The 19,663-nt window shown below is 40.5% G+C and overlaps 1 protein-coding gene across 4 annotated transcripts in view; it reads right to left on the bottom strand.

Moving 5' to 3' along the window:
* Positions 1-1,029: 1,029 nt before the first annotated feature.
* The window catches only part of LOC133475409 (vitamin D3 receptor A), a 76,004-nt gene continuing 57,370 nt past the window's right edge, over positions 1,030-19,663 (bottom strand). For all 4 annotated transcript variants that reach the window (XM_061768212.1, XM_061768221.1, XM_061768230.1 and 1 more), the window contains 6 exons: positions 16,996-17,180; positions 16,159-16,258; positions 15,178-15,355; positions 13,144-13,295; positions 12,008-12,124; positions 1,030-11,054 (listed from right to left, as the gene is read on the bottom strand). In XM_061768212.1, coding sequence (XP_061624196.1) covers positions 10,801-11,054; positions 12,008-12,124; positions 13,144-13,295; positions 15,178-15,355; positions 16,159-16,258; positions 16,996-17,180 — 986 coding nt within the window. In that variant the 3' untranslated portion in view covers positions 1,030-10,800. The remainder of the gene's footprint in view (positions 11,055-12,007; positions 12,125-13,143; positions 13,296-15,177; positions 15,356-16,158; positions 16,259-16,995; positions 17,181-19,663) is intronic.

Genomic DNA, 19,663 nt, shown 5'->3' with positions numbered 1-19,663 from the left:
GAGAAGGGCGCCTTCTCCAGACGCCATGTTCCAGCTCTTTCCACAGATGATGGATTTACATCATGCTCATACAAGGACACTTTAGAACAGTCCCGTTTGGTTTCTTCATCTCAGACATCCTTTGGTGTTTTGAGTCATGATCCTGTTGCAAGAGCCGTGACCTGCCACTTTGTGCTAGCTTTCTGACACTAGGCGGCATTTCTACAATTCCACAATACCTTGATCGTCGTGAGATTGTAACCTTGGACCTTAGCGCCCTCTGTTGGCCAAAGCTTGTTTACATGCATCTTGCAACAATCAGAAAATGAACAATCAGTGATACGATTTAAGCATTTATTCTTTGACTAAAAACATTATATATTTAGAGTTATACATGGCACTTGGGAAATTACAATATGCTGTGTATTTATTTTTTAATAAAGGACAACCAGGACAATTTACAGTGCTCAACATGAAAAACTATATACCCTTAAGTTTTTTTTGTGTGTGTTTTTTTTTTTAACTAATTGTCATTGAACAGGACAAATTTCAGAATCTTATTGGTGTCACTAGTGGTTGAATTATTGTAAAATGTTGCTTCGCTCGACTCATTCATTCACGTGTACCCATTTTCACAACATTGCAAATGATTTGATCTCATTTGAGATCAATGGGCTACATTTAGCAGTTTTTTGTCGTATAGTGTGTCAAAATATTAAATTGAAAGGGAATGCAAGGTTATCTCACAAATCTGTTGTGGTGTACTCATTCATGTTTAGCTCTGTAACCCTTTGTTACATTCTGGCATTAGATACATGGCGGAGTTTAGAGAAAGTATATCATTATTTTCCCTGTATCATTTTAGAACACGGGTGGGAAACCGGACTGTAGCAAAAAATACGAGCATTTAAGTTTTAGCTTTATTATAACTAGTAGGCGTAGTTGTTTTTAAGACGGTCCATTTTCTTTCACTGCCTTAATCAACATTGTAACTGAATCAAGTTTAGTTTAGTTAAGCGCCAACTTAAAGAAAGCCCCAAACACAATTGGTAGTTTTGCATCATTATGTACAGCTGCTTTATTTGTGATTTGCTCCAAGCATAATCAGTTGTTGTTGTTGTTGTTTTTTTAACTAGATACAATGCATGTAATCGAAGTACAATGGATCAAATGCAGGGAGAACAGCACACAAAAAAAAAAAAAAGAAGAAGAAAAGGAAACACAGCGACATGGCCAGAGCAGTTGAGTTCCTGTATGTATAAAATTACTTGCTAACACAGAGGGCTTTGTAGTCATGGAGCCATCTACAATGATGGCATGGCAACTGTGTAATGATGAAACAGGAAGAAAAAAAAAAAGACAACGCAATGAGGTCTGGCAGGTTTTACTGCATGGTGGTACTTCTCTTGGGAGGCGACTCCATTACAACTGTACCGCTTGTATATTAAAACGATGAAAGATCACAGTCTGCTGAGCTTATTACATAAACTTGGACATTTTTGTTTTTGTTTTGTCATGAAGTGAAATTGAGAAAAATATACAAATCAAGAGAGATGTCTCGATTTTCATAAAACTGATTTAGGCTGTATGATAAATAAGATTCCCATGAGCAGGATACTGTTGAAAACGACAACTACGTAAATTGGTGAAACAACCCCTCCCCGAACAAAAGTGTAGCTATGAAGCGCTACGACAGCATCATCATCAGCACTACAAAGAAAGATCGTCGTGCGTGAAAAGCCCTGATATTGTCCCCAAATAAGGCTGTGGGTTGTAGGCACACCAAGGTACAACTGAGCTGAGCAATTATGTGCATCGGTTGAAAGATTTGGACTTGAAAAATGCACATGGCGCATTCATATAGACATTAAAAAAAAAAAAAAAAAAAAAAAAAAAAGCACAATATACAAGTGCATCATTGGCAAAAGACTGCTGGTGAGGGAGAAACAAGTGCACTGTGATGTGTGCAGCGTCTGTCTGGGAGTCTGCATTTGCCCCGTGGGTGTCGCTTGGACAGGTGCGCGAGCGTGTGGATGCGCAAGCTAGCGAGCGAACAAGCAAGCACATTACATTGGAAAGAGGTAGCGCAGAAACACAACCATACTTCACAATTCAGCCACTCTCCTCACAGGAACTTTATCTGAATAAAACACAACAGTGTGGACCAGGCTGACAAAACATTTACATTTTTCAGCAGTGACTTTGCTTGAAAGGGAAGTTTACAATAATTTAAAAAAAAAAAAGTCAATTTTGTTAAAACATTCAGTAAGACCTGACAGTAGTAGTATATGAAAGAAAAAAAAAACAATCTGTGAAAACAAATCATCCCTCTCTAGCCCCAGCTTGTACGCAAACTCGATTAAAAGAAAAAACAAAAAACAAAAGCAAAAAGCACCGTGCCCGAGAAAAAACAACAACCGATCAAAGCTAGAAGGAGTGCATGACTCAATTATTTGCGTCGCGTTGACCTGTTACCTTGGCTTCAGGAGATTTGCTCAAACTATGGCGGAATATCCACCTCCAGAAAATGTAAAAAAAAAAAAAAATGTCCATCCCTCATTTGCAAACGACTGGGCATTACACTAGCAAACAGAGGCAAAGCAAACGGATGTCAGGCAGCTGAAGATTCAGAAATGATGCAGAATTTGCAACATTTCTGCTTGACAAGTAAATTTAAAATCTTAAACCGGTAACCTTTTAGTGTTATAGTAACACGATTGCAAGTAAGTCATGCAGCAAACGTAGCAGCCGCGGCTAACGAAGGCTTGTTTACAGTGCTAATGCTAGCTTGTTACTGCTAGCCCTACTATTTTGTTGAACCTGGACATGCGTTCCTCTTGAGACTATTCATTACGACTCCACGCACTTTCATAATTGCATGCAATAAGCAAAGGCCATATTTGAGAATCTGGCTTGTTGACATAAATGAAGGGGGTGTGGCTTTGCTCAGGGGCGGGGATTAGAGACGTGAGGCTACATTCAAATCTCGCTAGCAGTTTAAACACTGCAAACTGCCCTTTAATATGCTGACATTCCCAAAACAAAAACAAAAAAAAAGCCAAATAATGGAACATTTACATCATGTTTTCCATGCCAACCTGTACCACGCTATTGTATTACATTAAACACAACTCAATATTTTTGTGTTGACATTGAAACATAGTGGTGAACTACAGTTTCTTCTACTGGGTGAAACATATCTAGGAGGGAGGACGAACCACTAGAAATCCGTTAACACTTTTGGATTATTTTGTGAAGTTCTCCACCAGGAGGCCAGAAGGCTGTGGGCGTGTGAGTGAGTGAGTGAGTGAGTGAGTGAGTGAGTGAGAGTGTCATTCACAGTACATCTGTGAAGGATTTTTGCAAGCTGAGAAAAAGAGCCACCAGCAAACAAGTCAAGTGATTTTTTTTTTTTTTTTTTTTGAAGAAGAAGAAAAGAAGGCAGTTTGCTGAGGTCATGTTCGAGCTGCTGTGTGACAGCTTGGGAGGGGCGGGAACTCAATGGAAAAAAAAAAAAAAAAAAAAAAAAAAAAACAACAACGCGAGTTCTATGCATGTGATCTAAAAATGGGATCCCAATGTCACAACCTGAATGAAAGGTTTGAAGGAGAAGAGCGATACGGGAGCAAAGCGGACAAAGAGACGCAAGCTCAGTTTGGGTTCGATGATGAAACCTTTCGCTGAGCCAGCCTCCGGGTCCTTCTTAACGAGTCTATATTAGGACCGCGCTGAAAAGACAAACAATAAGAAGAAGAAGAAAAGAAAAGAAACACGACAGGAAATAAGTCAGAATTAAGTTCTCTCAACAGAAAAAGAAAACCCCAAAAAATGAGAATGAATCATGTTCTACCTACATGTATAGAATATGTTCCTATGCTATATAGAACTTCACGTCGATAGCGTTCCAGCTACGACTAGCCTAACAGAAATGGATCAAATGACTTTCTGACTAAAAATGACAAATGTCATATAGTGGGAGGAAAACATATGTGAACCCTTTGCCATTTCTTAAACCTCTGCATAAAATGTAGTCTGATCAGATAAACCATAAGAAGAATTGGATGAGAAGTAACAGTGCTTAACGGCGTGTTTTGTAGAGGCCAGAGCAGCTTTAAGCCACACCTCCAATCTTGTCTCACACCTTAAGAGCATCTGTAGCCTCCTTTTTCCTCCCTCTCCTGTGAATGTTTACATATAACATATAATGCTTGTATGGTATGAATTTAAGCGGACTGTTTATTCTTGTGATTGAGATGAAGACCAGACTACATTTCAGAACCAATTTATGCAGAAATTCTCAAGGGTTCGCCTACTTTTTCCTCCCATTGTACTTTTTCCTCGTAACCTATTTTTATTCTTAAGAAATGACAACTTCTTTCACCATTCATTCATTATATTAGGACTATTTAAAAAATACTCATATTCGGACAACATTACAACTTTTTTGTTATTGTGAAAATACATTAAATATTAATACTTTATTAACAGTATGACTATTCTCGTACTACTACAAGTTTATTCTTGTGATTTTTTTTTTTTTTTTGTGTGTGGCCTTCCTGCGACAGCGTCAGTATGAACTCAGTAAATTGATTTCAAACATCCTCTTTCGACAAGCTGTTCACACTTGGGGGGCCAAAATGAGCATTTGAATTTTTAGAACTGCTGTCGGTTGCACTGAACTAGCATAATTAATTAAAAATATCTCGTAATTTTTCCATTCCAATTTGATGCTGGTTTTACTTTATCAGGTTTATTTTCGTTTTACTCAAGTAATTTTTGTCACGGGCCACATTGTAGTTATGGGCCGTTATTACTGTCAACCCGTATGGAGGAATTATCAACTCATAGAATTAGATACACGCAACAAATTGATGAACAACTAGTTGTGAAATCAGAAGCCTCTACAAACATGTTTTTAACTACTGCATTTCTTCCTGACAAGTTGACAATAGGAGGCTCTTCATTACCACTAGGAGGTACACACACACACACACACACACTGCTTTGAATTCTGAGGTGACGAATGACTGACTTTACATTTGTAAGCTTATTCTGTGCAATGTTGAGGTAAAAATCATCCTGCATTTGAAGAGATCAAAACGGGACAATGATGACTGTACACGACATAAACATATCCTTTCAGTTAGTGTTAAATTAAAAAGGGATCAAACACAATCCTGTTGTTGCGACACAAAAACATATATAAGATACTGTAGACTGAATTTATGTGCTGAAGGGAGAGGTAGTATGTTCGGTTAATGCAGCGCTGAAGCGGAGCTGCAGACACTGGACAAAAAAAAAAAAAGGGAAAAAAAAAAAAAAAAAAAGAGTGCTGCTCCAGAAATGAGAACAAAGCCAGAAAATGAGAGTAAGGAAAAACGTCTAAAACATTGGGATCCACTCACACACTCTGACCTGTCGACTGGCAACGGGACTGTACTCCGCGGCCGTCTTCTACGCAACGACGCTCCGATAAGAGCGTGGACGTGCGCGCGATGAGTTCATGTTTGGTTCCCTTCAAGACTATTGACATGAAAAGTTATTCCGTAGATGATTGAGGTATCTGTTTCGATGGTGTATAGTGAGAGAGGTTTCTGGAAGTTGTGCTTTCACACCTGTAGTTTGCTTTCTCTGATCCCTATCAGTTGATCTGTTTGTAAACGCGGTGCAGTTTTGCAGACTACAGAACACGAGAATTTGGCACAGGTCACTGGCCCAAAGCCGAATAGCATTTTTTAAAAAGTTAAATAAAACAGAACGTCATGGAGTTGAATTAGGGCCACAACATAAGTCAAATGAAATTACAAGATAAATGCAACAATGTTATGAGAAAGTTGACATTTTCTCAAGTGGGGTAGACACATGCTGACAATCTAGTCCATTTTGAGCATTTTTCCTCCCTCAGCAAAGGCCAAATTCGCGGATGTCTCTGAAAGACTATCCTGAGCGGTTACCCTTCGGTGTGAGGTGTGTTGAGAGTGGGGTTTTTTTTTTTTTTTTTTCTCCAAGATTTGTGTCTAGAAATGGTTAAAACAAATATATATATATATATATATATATATATATATATATATATTTTTTTTTTTTAAATCAACTCAAAGGGACCAAAGAAAGTTAAATGTGAAAGCACTCCAAGTAAGGCTACTGAGGCGGAGTTGCTAACCTGATTGGAGCGGGCGGGAGGCTCGACAGTTTGAATTCAACTAGTTGGCAAACGCGGAAAAAGTTGGTTTCATTCTCCGAACATCTTAAAGTTGAGCAGTCTCCCTCCTCCGATATGCATTCCTTTTTCAAACAGGTGATGTTAATGTTGCTATCCAAGTCCTGTTTTTTTTTTTTTTTTTTTTTTTTTTAAACACGAAAACAAACATTTGTTTCCTTTTTTTTCCGAGAATGTAAATTCTTAGAGCTGCAAAGTGAGGCAGAGAAGTGAGCAGGGTATCGTCACACTTTGGGTTCACAAGGCGACAAGTCGTCATCAGTCACTGCATAGCCCGCCGGCCTGAGGAAATCCTCCTTCCAAATTTTCTGTACAAAGTCTCGTGGAGGTCCAAGTAAAGGTAGAGCGGGGTGGGATAAAAGGGCATGTGGACATTTTTTGTTTTCACAGTTAAGCGACAGTCCACGGCAGATGTTCCCATCAGCCCTTGGTGCATCGAAGCAGCAGAGCCGAGACGGCTGCTGGGTTAAAGCTGTGATGAGTCATCGACTGCAGTAATACTGGCTCCTGCGGAAGATGAGGCGGTATGGTGGTTGTTGGTTGATGAGGCACGCCCATGCTGGTGGCCACTGGCTAATGTTCGTGTCAGTGTGAGTTGACCATCATGCCATTGGGGCAAGAATTCCCTCCTTCCCTTAAGGTTGTCGATATGGCGTTCAGTCTTGTACGTATTCCGGTAGAAAAGCGGGAGAATTGTGTTGTTTCCCTGCCCTAAAAGTGAGGACTGCTGTTGCTCAGTTAAAACCAAGGGCGCATGGACGAGGTTCCAGGAAGGAGTCCTCCTTGCTCATCACTAATCCATGAACCCAAAAGTCCTCAGGCAGCAAGACAAGCTCAAGCTACAGAATGTGGATTAGCGCAACAGAGAAAGAACTTTCACCCAAATCGTAATAGTACTTTAACACTGCCAAAAGCTTATCAATTGACTTCTGAGAGAGAATGAAAATACTGACACCCACAAGCTTGGGATGGACGGAGGGGACGCCGTGTGGCGGCCACACCGACTTGTACGTTTCTTTCATGCATAGGAATGTTAAGTGACGAGAGTTTGAAACATTCCGCCAATGCTAATAGTTTGCAACGGTTTGGTTTTAGAACGGTCCAAAATATAAAAAAACCAATAACACCACATTTGAAATGTGTTTTGCTTACTCCGACAAGTCAAACGTGTTCACCGGAAGCGTCAACTCCATCCATCAAATTGAATAATACAGCACAAGGGTCCATAACTACTCATTGCATATAGTGCCTGTAACTCCAGAGCATATTGAATTCTCTTAGTATTTTGGCTACATTAAATTCTAAATATGTACAGACCAGACAGAGCAAGTGGTATTTACAAAATATGTCCACAAGGGGGAGCTCTAGGCCTGCTGAGGGGCTGACAAGCGACATATGTAGTGATGGTTAAACGCTCCTTTTTAATCACTCGCCACGCTGTTGAAAGCATCATCACATTAGAACCTAGCATGTCTTCATTTTCTGTATCGCTACCTTCAGGTTTCATCCTGAATCAATTGATGATAACCTTAGCTGTGGGTCCAAAGTCTCCACCCTCCAATGGACAGACGGCTGGAAATGTACTCTAGCTTTGACCTCGGTTTCATTGATCCAATTAATTAGGAATGGGGCAATGCGGTTATAATTATGAGTTGCAGCTTACATTAACTGTTATCTGGTACGATTAGAAATCACAGTGATGCAGAGAGCTTCGAAAAGGTTATCTTCTGATTGTGAGCTTACGCCTGACACACGTTATCAACACCACGTACGCACAGAACTTTTCCCTGAGGTAACAGGTCTTAGCAGCCCAACTCAAATACGGCGGATAGCGGCTATCCACCGCAACATAACGTCATCTTTGTCAGTCTAGAAACTTCACAGGTCCAAAAAACAAACAAAGAAAAACGGGAGATTCCGAGGCCTCAGCCAGGGCCTGAACTCAACCCCTCTGTGGTCCACCAATATTTTGTTATACTGCACAAACAACATAGGACTCCTCTCACAGTGCATTCGTCTGGTCAACGAGGACTCATATCTCTCTCTCACACACACACACACACACACACACACACACGCACACACACACTGAGAGGGGGCCTTCAAATCCTATACAGCAGGCTTTCCCAAACTGAGGGTGGACGATTGTCTGAGTAGAACTGTTTGTTATTGATCGTCAAATAGGTAAACGCTCTCTTTAGGTTTGTTGTAATAAGTGTGTCTTCTGAGTTCAATATCATTAGTTTATGTACAGTTTAAGTCAATGTAAGTTGAGAAAGTTTGGGAAACCCCGCTATACATGACACATAACCAATGTGCTTCCTCTGAAGCACCCATCTGTCTTAAATATATATATTTGCGTATACTGTATCGATCTAGTTGAGCTTATACATTTTATTTATATAGCTTTATACATACATTCCTGCAAAATTTCCTTTTGACTGGAATTCCAACTGTAGTGGGTCTCTCTAGGTTGCCATTCTTTTTTTTCCCATCCCCATCAATCCTGACAGGCTTTTCCTTCTTCATCCGAGCACAGATACACAGAGCTTGTTTGTAACCAGCAAGTATTCCTCCTCTAAGATTGCCGTTGTTTGGGTGTCTTAGCTTGTGCCATCTGCGGAGCAAAGCTGTGTATTCCTCTCCAATTGGGCATGTGAACCGCGAGTACCATGATGAGGATGATGGAGACAAGGGTTGGCAGTCGAATCCCTCCATCCAGCGCATTCAGTTGACAAATGTTATGGGAAACTGTAGCGTTTAGGGGTGTTCAGAAGATGTCAAGATGTACAACCCCAATTCCAATTAAGTTGGGACGTTGTGTTAAACATAAATAAAAACTGAATACAATGATTTGCGAATCATGTTCAACCTATATTTAATTGAATACACTACAAAGACAAGATATTTCATGTTCAAACTGATAAACTTGATTGTTTTAGCAAATAATCATTCACTTAGAATTTTATGGCTGCAACACGTTCCAAAAAAGCTGGTACAGGTAGCAAAAAAGACTGAGAAAGTTGAGGAATGCTCATCAAACACCTGTTTGGAACATCCCACAGGTGAACAGGCTCATTGGGAACAGGTGGGTGCCATAATTGGGTATAAAAGGTGCTTCCCTGAATTGCTCAGTCATTCACAAGCAAAGATGGGGCGAGGTTCACCTCTTAGTGAACAAGTGCGTGAGAAAATAGTCGAACAGTTTAAAGACAATGTTCCTCAACGTACAATTGCAAGGAATTTAGGGATTTCATCATCGACGGTCCATAATATCATCAAAAGGTTCAGAGAAGCTGGAGAAATCACTGCATGTAAGCGGCAAGGCCGAAAACCAACATTGAATGCCGGTGACCTTCGACCCCTCAGGCGGCACTGCATCAAAAACCGACATCAATGTGTAAAGGATATCACCACATGGGCTCAGCAACACTTCAAAAAACCAATGATAGTCAATACAGTTCGGCGCCACATCCATAAGTGCAACTTGAAACTCTACTATGCAAAGCAAAAGCCATTTATCAACAACACCCAGAAACGCTGCCGGCTTCTCTGGGCCCGAGCTCATCTAAAATGGACTGATGCAAAGTGGAAAAGAGTTCTGTGGTCTGATAGTCCACATTTCAAATTGTTTTGGGAAATTGTGGACGTCGTGTCCTCCAGGCTAAAGAGGAAAAGAACCATCCGGACTGCTATGGACGCAGAGTTCAAAAGCCAGCATCTGTGATGGTATGGGGCTGTGTTAGTGCCAATGGCATGGGTAACTTACACATCTGTGAAGGCACCATTAATGCTGAAAGGTACATACAGGTTTTAGAGAAACATATGCTGCCATCCAAGTAACCTCTTTTTCACGGACGCCCCTGCTTATTTCAGCAAGACAATGCCAAACCACATTCTGCATGTGTTACAACAGCGTGGCTTCGTAGTAAAAGAGTGTGGGTACTAGGCTAGCCTGCCTGCAGTCCAGACCTCTCTCTCATTGAACATTTGTGGTGCATTATTATGAAGCGAAAAAAATATGACAACGGAGACCCCGGACTGTTGAACAGCTGAAGCCGTACATCGAGCAAGAATGGGAAAGAATTCCACATACAAAGCTTCAACAATTAGTGTCCTCCGTTCCCAAATGTTTATTGAATGTTGTTAAAAGAAAAGGTGATGTGACACCGTGATAAACATGACGCTGTCCCAGCTTTTTTGGAACGTGTTACAGCCATAAAATTATAAGTTAATGATTATTTGCTAAAAACAATAAAGTTTATCAGTTTGAACATTAAATATGTTGTCTTTGTAGCGCATTCAATTAAATATAGGTTGAACATGATTTGCACTCATTGTATTCTGTTTATGTTTAACACAACGTCATTGGAATTGGGTTTGGAATAACCTGGTTATCCGAGTGGCGCAGGTATCCACAGCATCCTTGAATTCTGAGTTTCATGCATCCAGGAGTCTTGGCAGCTGGGTTCTAGATGAGGAGTGTGGCACATGAGGATGAATTTGCTCGTGTTATTAGCCTTCAAAAGCAGCGGTTTTCCAGCGGTGGTGGTGATGGGGGTTGGTGGGATGAAGGCGATAACTGTGTGTATGTGTGTCTACTATGACACCTCACCGCCAAAAACCTCCAGCACCAGAGGGGTGAGCTGCATGCTGTGCTCGGGCTGGAAAGAGAGCGAACGGTACTGCTTGGAGTGCTCCTCGTTCAGGCTGCGCAGGTCGGCCAGCTTCTGGATCATCTTGGCGTAGAGAAGGCGTCCGCCGGGGTGGTTGACTCGGATGTAGGCCTGAAGTGTCTCCGACATGTGGTCCTGGAGCTGCTCGATGCGGCCGTGGTCCTGCACACCGGGACGATCTGCCACGAGGGAGGAGGAATGGAAAGGTGGACGAGGAGCAGATGTGAAGTAGGACAAAGTATAGGAGGTGCAGAATGAATACAATACATCTGTCAGAGCAGTTATGTCTTTCAAAACCTATGAGTTGAAAAGCAGGTCACCAAACATGCACATATTGTCATAAAGGCCATCTCTTTACCATTCTCACAAACTCAAGATTCAAATGCACTTCGTCTATGACATTTAGGAACCCCTCAGAAATCAGGGGACTTGAGCTTGTATGTATGATTCGGCTCCACTACCTATAGCGAACCAAACCAGTTGAGAATGTATCAACAGCGCTGTAGAAGCCCATAACATAAGAAATTTGTCCTTTTAAAATGTAACAGGCACATGACGTAATGACTGGCCAATAACGTAACAAAAGTCCTGAATATGTTGAATAACATAATAACTAAACATAACGTTTTTCCCCAATAACGTAATAACTTAATACGTAATTAGATGATTATTACATTATTGGCATGGTATAAAAATATTTGCAAAATGTAATAACTGAGCCCATAACTAAATAATGCACTACATGCACCATCAAACTGTTAAATTGCATTTTCAGTCCTGCGGCCCGTTACCAAATGGCCCGCGGCCTGGTGGTTGGGGACCACTGGATTAATACACAAACGGTTGTATTGTGCACAAGCAAGTCTTTGATTTTGTGCATCTTAACGAATATATTTATTTTTTTATGGTCCACATAGAGAAGCTTTTGGGAAAATACTTTTCAAACTGCAGCCATCATAGCAGAACCTTGTGACAACCACACAAATCATCGTTGTAAAAGAGCCCATCTGTGGTGAAAGCAGAGTGGGAATATGTTGCCTTCAACAAGGTCATGTTTTGGGCTGTCGTGATTCACAAAGGTTTGCATAATATTAAAATGCCATGAACACAAAGGAGGCTGAGCAAAAATTACCTGGGGAGAGCAGGCAGATGGCCATGAGCAGGACGTGTTCCTCCTCATGTAGATTGAGCTTCTTCAGGCCAACCTGGAACTTGACCAACGGCTCCAACAATTCCAGAGTGTGACCCGCTACAGAGCAGGAAATTAACATCAATGATATTGCACTAAAGCAAGGCTCCCAACATTTATATAAAAAAAAAAAAAAAAAAAAAAAACTCAAAACACACACACACACCAAGTTTGCGATTTGGACAATCATACCAGTTTCAACATTCAACATGAATCCTTCTTCCTACCTCATCGGTAAAAAATAAAAACAACCAAATAGGAAGCACTGTCTGTCTATCTGATACACTTGACTGCCTCAAGTCACTTGCATTGTTACATACATGCACTTCATTGTGAGCACTCCAGTCAAAGCAAACCAAAAGCTAATTCAATATTTCATTGCGGCCGTCTTATTGCTTCCTGCAAATGTTTAAAGGCACAACTTTGATGCGCTAGCAGAAGCATAAAAGCAGTATCTGGCCTATATTTGGAATAATCCAGCCTTCATAGAAATTTCTACGACAAATGGGCTTGGTCTCTGCCCTGACAATTGGTGTACAGTAATTTTTTGTCGACGATGACCTCTTTCATGTATTAGCTGATTTTCACCACAGGAACTTTAAACCAGAACTAGGACCTTTTGGTGGACCCTTGCAGCACTGCACATACTTTAGTGAACCATTAGGCCGCGCAGACGTCATCACGAATCTGATCATCTGAATGTGGCATGCTGTGTAGCTGTGTGAACGCACACACAGTTACGGTCTTGTGTAAAAAGCAAATAATAAATGTTAAGAGATGCTTTCAAATGGACTATGTGAATGAAATGTATTCAAATATAAAAGAAACAGTGTACACTAAATTATCCCTGAAGGGGACAACTAAGCATGTGTTTTCTTATTTGTGTATTCAAATGCGAAGAAGCAATGTTAGCAGAAGTTGCCCTGGGGAGGGAGAGTGGGGAGGGGGGTGACAATTCAAGGTTGTTTTCCTCCAAATTAAATAACAGAATTGGATCAGGACGGAGCCACAAAGTACAATCTCGACACTTGCACATAAGCGATGCCATTAACGGTGTAGACAAGTTACAGGAAACCAACCCTTCGTGACATCATTGATGCAGTATTTGAAGTCAGGCCCTCCACAGCTCCAGGACATGTCTTCCAGGCTGAATGACTGATTGGAGCGTAGCATGATAATCTCAATGGCGCTCGACTTCAGCAGAGCAATCTGGTCTTCCGCAGTCAGTTCTCTGAATCATATACAAAGTCACATGCTCAGTACAAAAGTATAAGAGTTCAGGACTGCACTGTACTTCTGCCATGGCTTGAATATTTGCAAAATCAATGAGTAAACGGCTGTGACTGAGATTTTGACCTCTTGGATCCATAAAGAAGTTTGACTTTTTACGACCCTATGTAAACAAATCACAACCCGACATGATGAGATTAGCGTCTGAGCATACACACAGCACAATCCATTCAAACCACGTTGGATGCATATCAAGTCTGTGATAAAGCACTCACGCAAAGTGAAGGAGGGGTTTCTTCTCAGAAATCACAATGGACATCACATCAAACCACTGGTGAGCTGGTCAGTCCAAAGTCAAATTACAAACTAGCCTAGCCTTTAGAAGAGGAGTTGTGGTTTTGGTGTCTTTAAATAAAGTAAATATTGTTTTCACCAATGCCAACAGAAATATGAGTCAGTCTTCCCAAGTGTTGAATGTATTACCATGACACGTTTTCCCTACAGCAGGGTTGGGCAACCATTTTCCTATGAGGAGTCATTTCAGTTTTTAAATTAATCAAAATAAAATATGACGCAATAATCCAACCAACACTTAGTATAACATTTGTGGGTTAAATGTTTTGGCTTTTGTAATACAGTACTTCCTCTGAGGTTTAATAGAATTGCATGGCAGGCCACATCAAATGCACTCATCTATGCGCCATAGGCTTCCCAGCCTAGAGCATTTGTTAACAATACAAACCTCAGTTGAATTTTGGATTTGGCGTACATGATGAACACAGTTCAAGTGAGGCCCCAACACATTTGCTCCACAGCAACAACAGGGATAACAAAAAAAATGTAGCACATTTTGTTTTTTATTGGCAACAGACTGGTAACAAGAAATCATTCTCTGATAACACATTTTGTGTTAGAAAATGAAGGAGGGATTTGGAAAAGCAAAATTTGTTTTGAAGAACAAACTTTTTCCACAACATCCACTGTTATGGTTACTGGGATGGCATTTCAAATTGATTTCCTTGATCAGAGAAAAAACATACAAGATTAACTCAATCCACTATGAGAAGGTTTTTCTATTTTAGATGGACGAAAATTTTACACATGATTATGTTGTGCAATTGAAAAGTATGGAGATTTTTTTTTATCCTATGACACAATATCCTGCAATAACGCAGTAACATCTGTGACACCGTTCACCAATCTAATTTTCAAATCACAACCAAACTAGTTGTCGGCCACTCATGAAAACTAGTCTCAGACTAGTGACATTACGTTCAGTCACGTTGTTCAATATGTATGTGATGAATAATGCCCCTGCTGGTTGCAGCCAAGTAGTGCACTCTACGGTCAACTAATTGATTTTAATGTCCATCCCTAGTTACTCCAGCCTAATTGACTCATTTTCAATCTTGATAGTACATGTTGCAAATGCTAATTTTCTATTTTCTTTGGGGCTAATAATTTGACAAATATATTCATGACACACTGCAATAAGGCCAGCAGCAGGAGTAAATCTAAATATGAAGTTGACTCGACATAATGAGTTCATTCTGTGCGTTGGTTTCAGTCATTTTAATGCACAGTGTGGTTCAGTCTGTCCATTTGCCAGACAGTGGATGCATCTCTCAAGCTCAGTGGGCGTTCCAGCACATTATGGAAGGCCTTGTTTGTTCGGCAGTGATAATAGCACCTCTCCTTACATATGCACAACAAAAAATGCGCTGGCCTTTGAAACAAGCTGCTGCTTGGGAAATTTGACGTCATGACTTGAAGCTCATAGTTTATGGCAGCACAGAGGCCCCTATTTATTCATGATTGCTTTTGCTGGTGAAAAATGGTGACCATTTAGCGCAGAAAAATAATTCTGGTTGCGCAATGTGTACCTGAATCCTGGGATCATCTTGGCAAACCCTATGACCTTCTGGATGCTGTAGGAGACTAGGTCGGCCAGATGGGGCAGCATGGAGAGCTTGGTGTCCTCCTCGCTAGAGTCTGGACTGCTTGCGCCGTCCTGGTACATCATTAACAGGTTGTTCAAGTTCATCTTGGTGTCGAGCGACTCTGCTTGAGACAAGGGAGGATTAGGAGGCCACGGAGAATAAGGAAGTGATTAAAAGAAGGCAATTGAAACCAACCAAAATGGCAAAAAGCTGATCAGAGGTAAAACAAGGTAAAGCAAAAGGGAAAGTCACAGACCACAATATTGAGTGGTCTGCATAGAGAACTTAATTACCTGAAATTTGACACAATACGGGAAAAATAATTGGAGCATTTCCATTTTTTTTAATGATCTTTCTCGCACTTTACGTTTTTAGTCATCTAAGTGAGCTGTCTTTTCTGTTTATTTGTTTTTAAATGTATTTAATCTTTGTTTTAAAATATTTGTAATCATGAAAAGCACATTGAGTTATCTTGTTTATGAAAGACGCTACATAAATACATTTTCCTTGCATAATTTCTAGTGGTAAATTATCGATATAAAACAGCCAAATAGCAACAATGTTTGTTTAACGTGCTGGTGATGAGCGTGTCATTCCTAAATTATGCAGATATTTTGTTTTTCTTCAAAAGAAATATTACACCATGTATGTACAGTATCTCGTGAAACTTCAGCTCAGTAGTGAAGTAACTGTAGTTTACTTGAGTATTATTATCCATCTTCAGAATGTTAAAGTTAGTAATGGTAGTGTGTTACTTTGTTTTAAGATGGGACTGTTCAACACAGCAACAGATACTTCTCATTTATTATTTCTTGATAGTGAAATGAGGTTTGCCCTTAAAACACTGTTTTGTGACGATATCATATCGAGAGCAACTCGACACTGTGATTGCTACAATTGTGCTTGACGGAAGGAGGGACTTACCAGGCGAGTGATTGAAGGAGTCGGAGGAAGCATCAGACAGAGAGTGAAGGGAGGCGGCTCTGCTGGCACTGCGTGTTACTGGACCTTCACGCACTGGAGGCTACATGCAGACACATGCACAAAAAGATTCATGAGGAAAAACACTTTCAACAGGTGCATTTGTCCTCGGTTGATAACGCTGAAAGAATATGTTGGCTGTGAAGCCGAGCCATAGCGCTTTGAAAACCAAGCAGTATGTATCAATCTATAGTATGGAATTTTATTCCACATTTTTTCCCTCTCCAAACATGGTGCAATTATGTTCATTGCAAGTGCATAGAATACAAATTAGCAGAAGACGGTGGAGTCTCTCGGCAAAGCGATCACCGATTGTCTTTGAGGAAAAAGGCTGAAAACTGCAAAAGGAAGTAACCTTTTCTTCTTCTCCTCTAATTCTTGTTCTTTTTCTTCTTCTTCACCTTGGGCGGTAGATAGCTCAAGTATATGCAAGAATAGAGCTATATATTATTCTCGCAGTCTGATTCATGTGAGTGACTCATGCTCACTTTGAAGGCCAGATTTTCTTTTTCTGTTGGCGACAACATTCCTTAGCCTCATCATGTGCAATTTATCAAAGTGACAAGCTAACAAGGACTTCATTCGTTTGTGTGATCTTTATTTACTAGTAACCCTGTCACATTTGATTTATCCTCCAAAATTCACCCCATTCTTTAATTGGTCTTCATTCTTCTTTAAATGTAGGACTTGTAATATAGTAATAACACACATTAGCTCATTGGGTAATGTCTGTCATCATGGTCGCTTTAGTAAAAGAATAAAAGTTAACAGTGGCCTCACCCTAAAGCGGGAGAAGTCTGAATAGGAGGCATCGTAAGTCTTGTGGTGAGCCTCCACCAACGAAGAGATGATCTGAGCCTGCTCTTCGCTGAGCCGAGGCCTCGAAGCCTCCTTGGCTGCCTCCTCCTCCTTCCTTTTCAATATCATTTCCTTCTTCCTCTGCACCTCTTCATCTGTGAGGATGACTGCAAGGCAGGACAAAATATATACACAAATGTCTTTATTTTCCATCGACATTTTGCCTTGGCAATCAATTCATCTAATTTACGCTCTGGACAGTCACCACATAGTCACGTCTTAACGAAAAGAAAGTGTTAATCTATTATTTACCATATTTAATAGACCCTAACCCAATTATCTGGTGTGTCATTCAATTAAAGGAGACAATTTATGTATTTTTCAAAAATTGTACACACTTCCCAGGTGTCTTAACATGTCTGCAACGTTGCTTTCATCACAATACCCAAAGGATCAATAATTAGACATATTTTGACTACATATTTCTTGCCATAGTGGAATTGGCTTGTTTTAGGCGCAGATCTGTCATGTAGTGTGCCAGCCCGCATCACAGATCCACATACTCCTGTGTCAATGGAGAGTCCAGCTTTCATTAGTGTGACAACGAGGTTGATCTTGCCGACTCGTTCCTGTCGGTTGGCTGCTTGCTTCTATTAGTGGACGGCAGCACAGCACAGAGTGCGCGCCCAAGACAATGAAAGCATCTTATGGCGCATGAACACAGCGGACAACACAAACACCACTTGACCTGCCAACAACTTATCAATCAAGTAATATTGTTTGTGGTGTAGCGTATGACATCGCCAAACATCCGGGTATTGAACCCCGGTCCTCAGAACCGTGAGGCAGACGCTCTAACCTGTTGTCCACCGTGCCGCCGTAACAATGTTAGCTAATGCTAATCTGTGCTAACATCTGTCATAATCTGTGCAGCTCTGCCTGAATGTTGGTTTTGAAATAATAGTGCTTCAGCTGCTGCATCAAAGTGGTTCTTTCGCTCTGGAACATTAGACAGCCAAGCCGCTGAGTTAGTGACAGGGAAACTCAGTGTGAGGGTGGTTATTATGTTCAGTAGACTTTACACCGATCTGATCGGCATCGGCCGATAGTTAGCATTTTATGCTGATCAGCTTTGTCATAATTGGCCGATCCGATCAATGACTCCGCAAAAGACATTTACTCCGCGTTGCCATCGTGCACATTATATTTGAATCCAAAAGCTAGTTTATTTTTAGCCTTGTCGAGTGTCTTTTGACGTAGTACTGTAAATATCTGATGGCCAATAAAGTTATTTAAAAAATGAATACATAAATAAATACATGTGTGGGACAGACAACACGTAATGCCCGGATCAGACGACAAGACAAATTTGCTCTTTCACGATTAGAATACAGGACCTGACTAGAGCAGTGCTTTCCAACCTTTAAGGAGCCAAGGAACCTATTTTACAATTGAAAAATCTCACGGCACACCAACAAACAAAAATGTCACAAAAAGTGGAGACATTAATTACTGTATGTACTCCCTGCCATCTAATAGAAGACCATTCATTTGTTCTGTCTGTCATTACGCCTCACTGGCATAAATAGATGAACAAAGATACATGGTTTATTGTAAATATAATGTTTTGAGCAATTAAGTACACAAGTATATACAGTAAATGAACAGGGCCCTCATGTACAAAGATTGGATTGGATTTCCTACTAAAACATGGCGTACGCTCAAATCCAGAAAATATCCAGATGTATGAATCTGTGCGTACGCATGAATCCAAGCACATTTCCTTCGTACATCCCAATCAACGTAGAATTGACCGCACATGTTAGAGTAGCCGACCCCTCCCTGTCCACGCCCACATTTAAATATGCATATCATACGTTGTATTTAAATGAACCCTGCACCTGAAATACAAATCTCTGCATGATCAGAAAAAAAGGATCCACCTCTCACTTGGCTGACTCATATCAACCCACAAGGTAAATACCATGTATTTTTATAACTCACAACAAAAGTGTTCATACAGTAACCTACACTCAACCCTATGAGATAAAGGTTCATGCGTAAATGTTGTACATATGGTATTTGTAATAGATCTTTTGAATTCAAATGGAAGCATGTCCGCATATTAAAGAGGTTATGAAAAACTTTGACTCCTGTTTGATTACTCGATTTATGATTTGAATGCACTTCAAATTAACTTAATTTCAACATGTACATCGGTTGCACATGATCCAAATGTGTTAAAATGACACAATTTACCCCTCGTCTCCTAAAGAAAAATGTCATTTTAACACATTTTAATCATGTGCAACCGATGTACATGTTCAAATTATGTAAATTCAAAGGACTGTTTTTTTCAGCGCATGTGCTGGAGTCACAAGAAGAGATTGTGAGGGCAATAGGCAGGATAAATGATCACCTTGATCAATTAATAGGTCTCCTCACAAATATCAGTGATTCATTAAATACACTGGTGAACAAGTGAATTCCGAATCCTTGCATCTTTTACATTGTTGAAATTAAATGTTGCCGGGCATTAATTGTTCATCAGTGCTGATTGTTCATGTGTCTCTGATGTGCAGATTTATTATATCCAGTTTCCCAGCATCACCTCTAAGCGTCGCCAAAGCACCAACAGCTGCAGAAACGT

Source organism: Phyllopteryx taeniolatus, chromosome 1, assembly GCF_024500385.1.
Source record: "Phyllopteryx taeniolatus isolate TA_2022b chromosome 1, UOR_Ptae_1.2, whole genome shotgun sequence".
Lineage (NCBI taxonomy): Eukaryota > Metazoa > Chordata > Actinopteri > Syngnathiformes > Syngnathidae > Phyllopteryx > Phyllopteryx taeniolatus.
The sequence above is the reverse complement of the archived record's forward strand: the minus strand, read 5'-3'. Positions and strand labels throughout refer to the sequence as shown.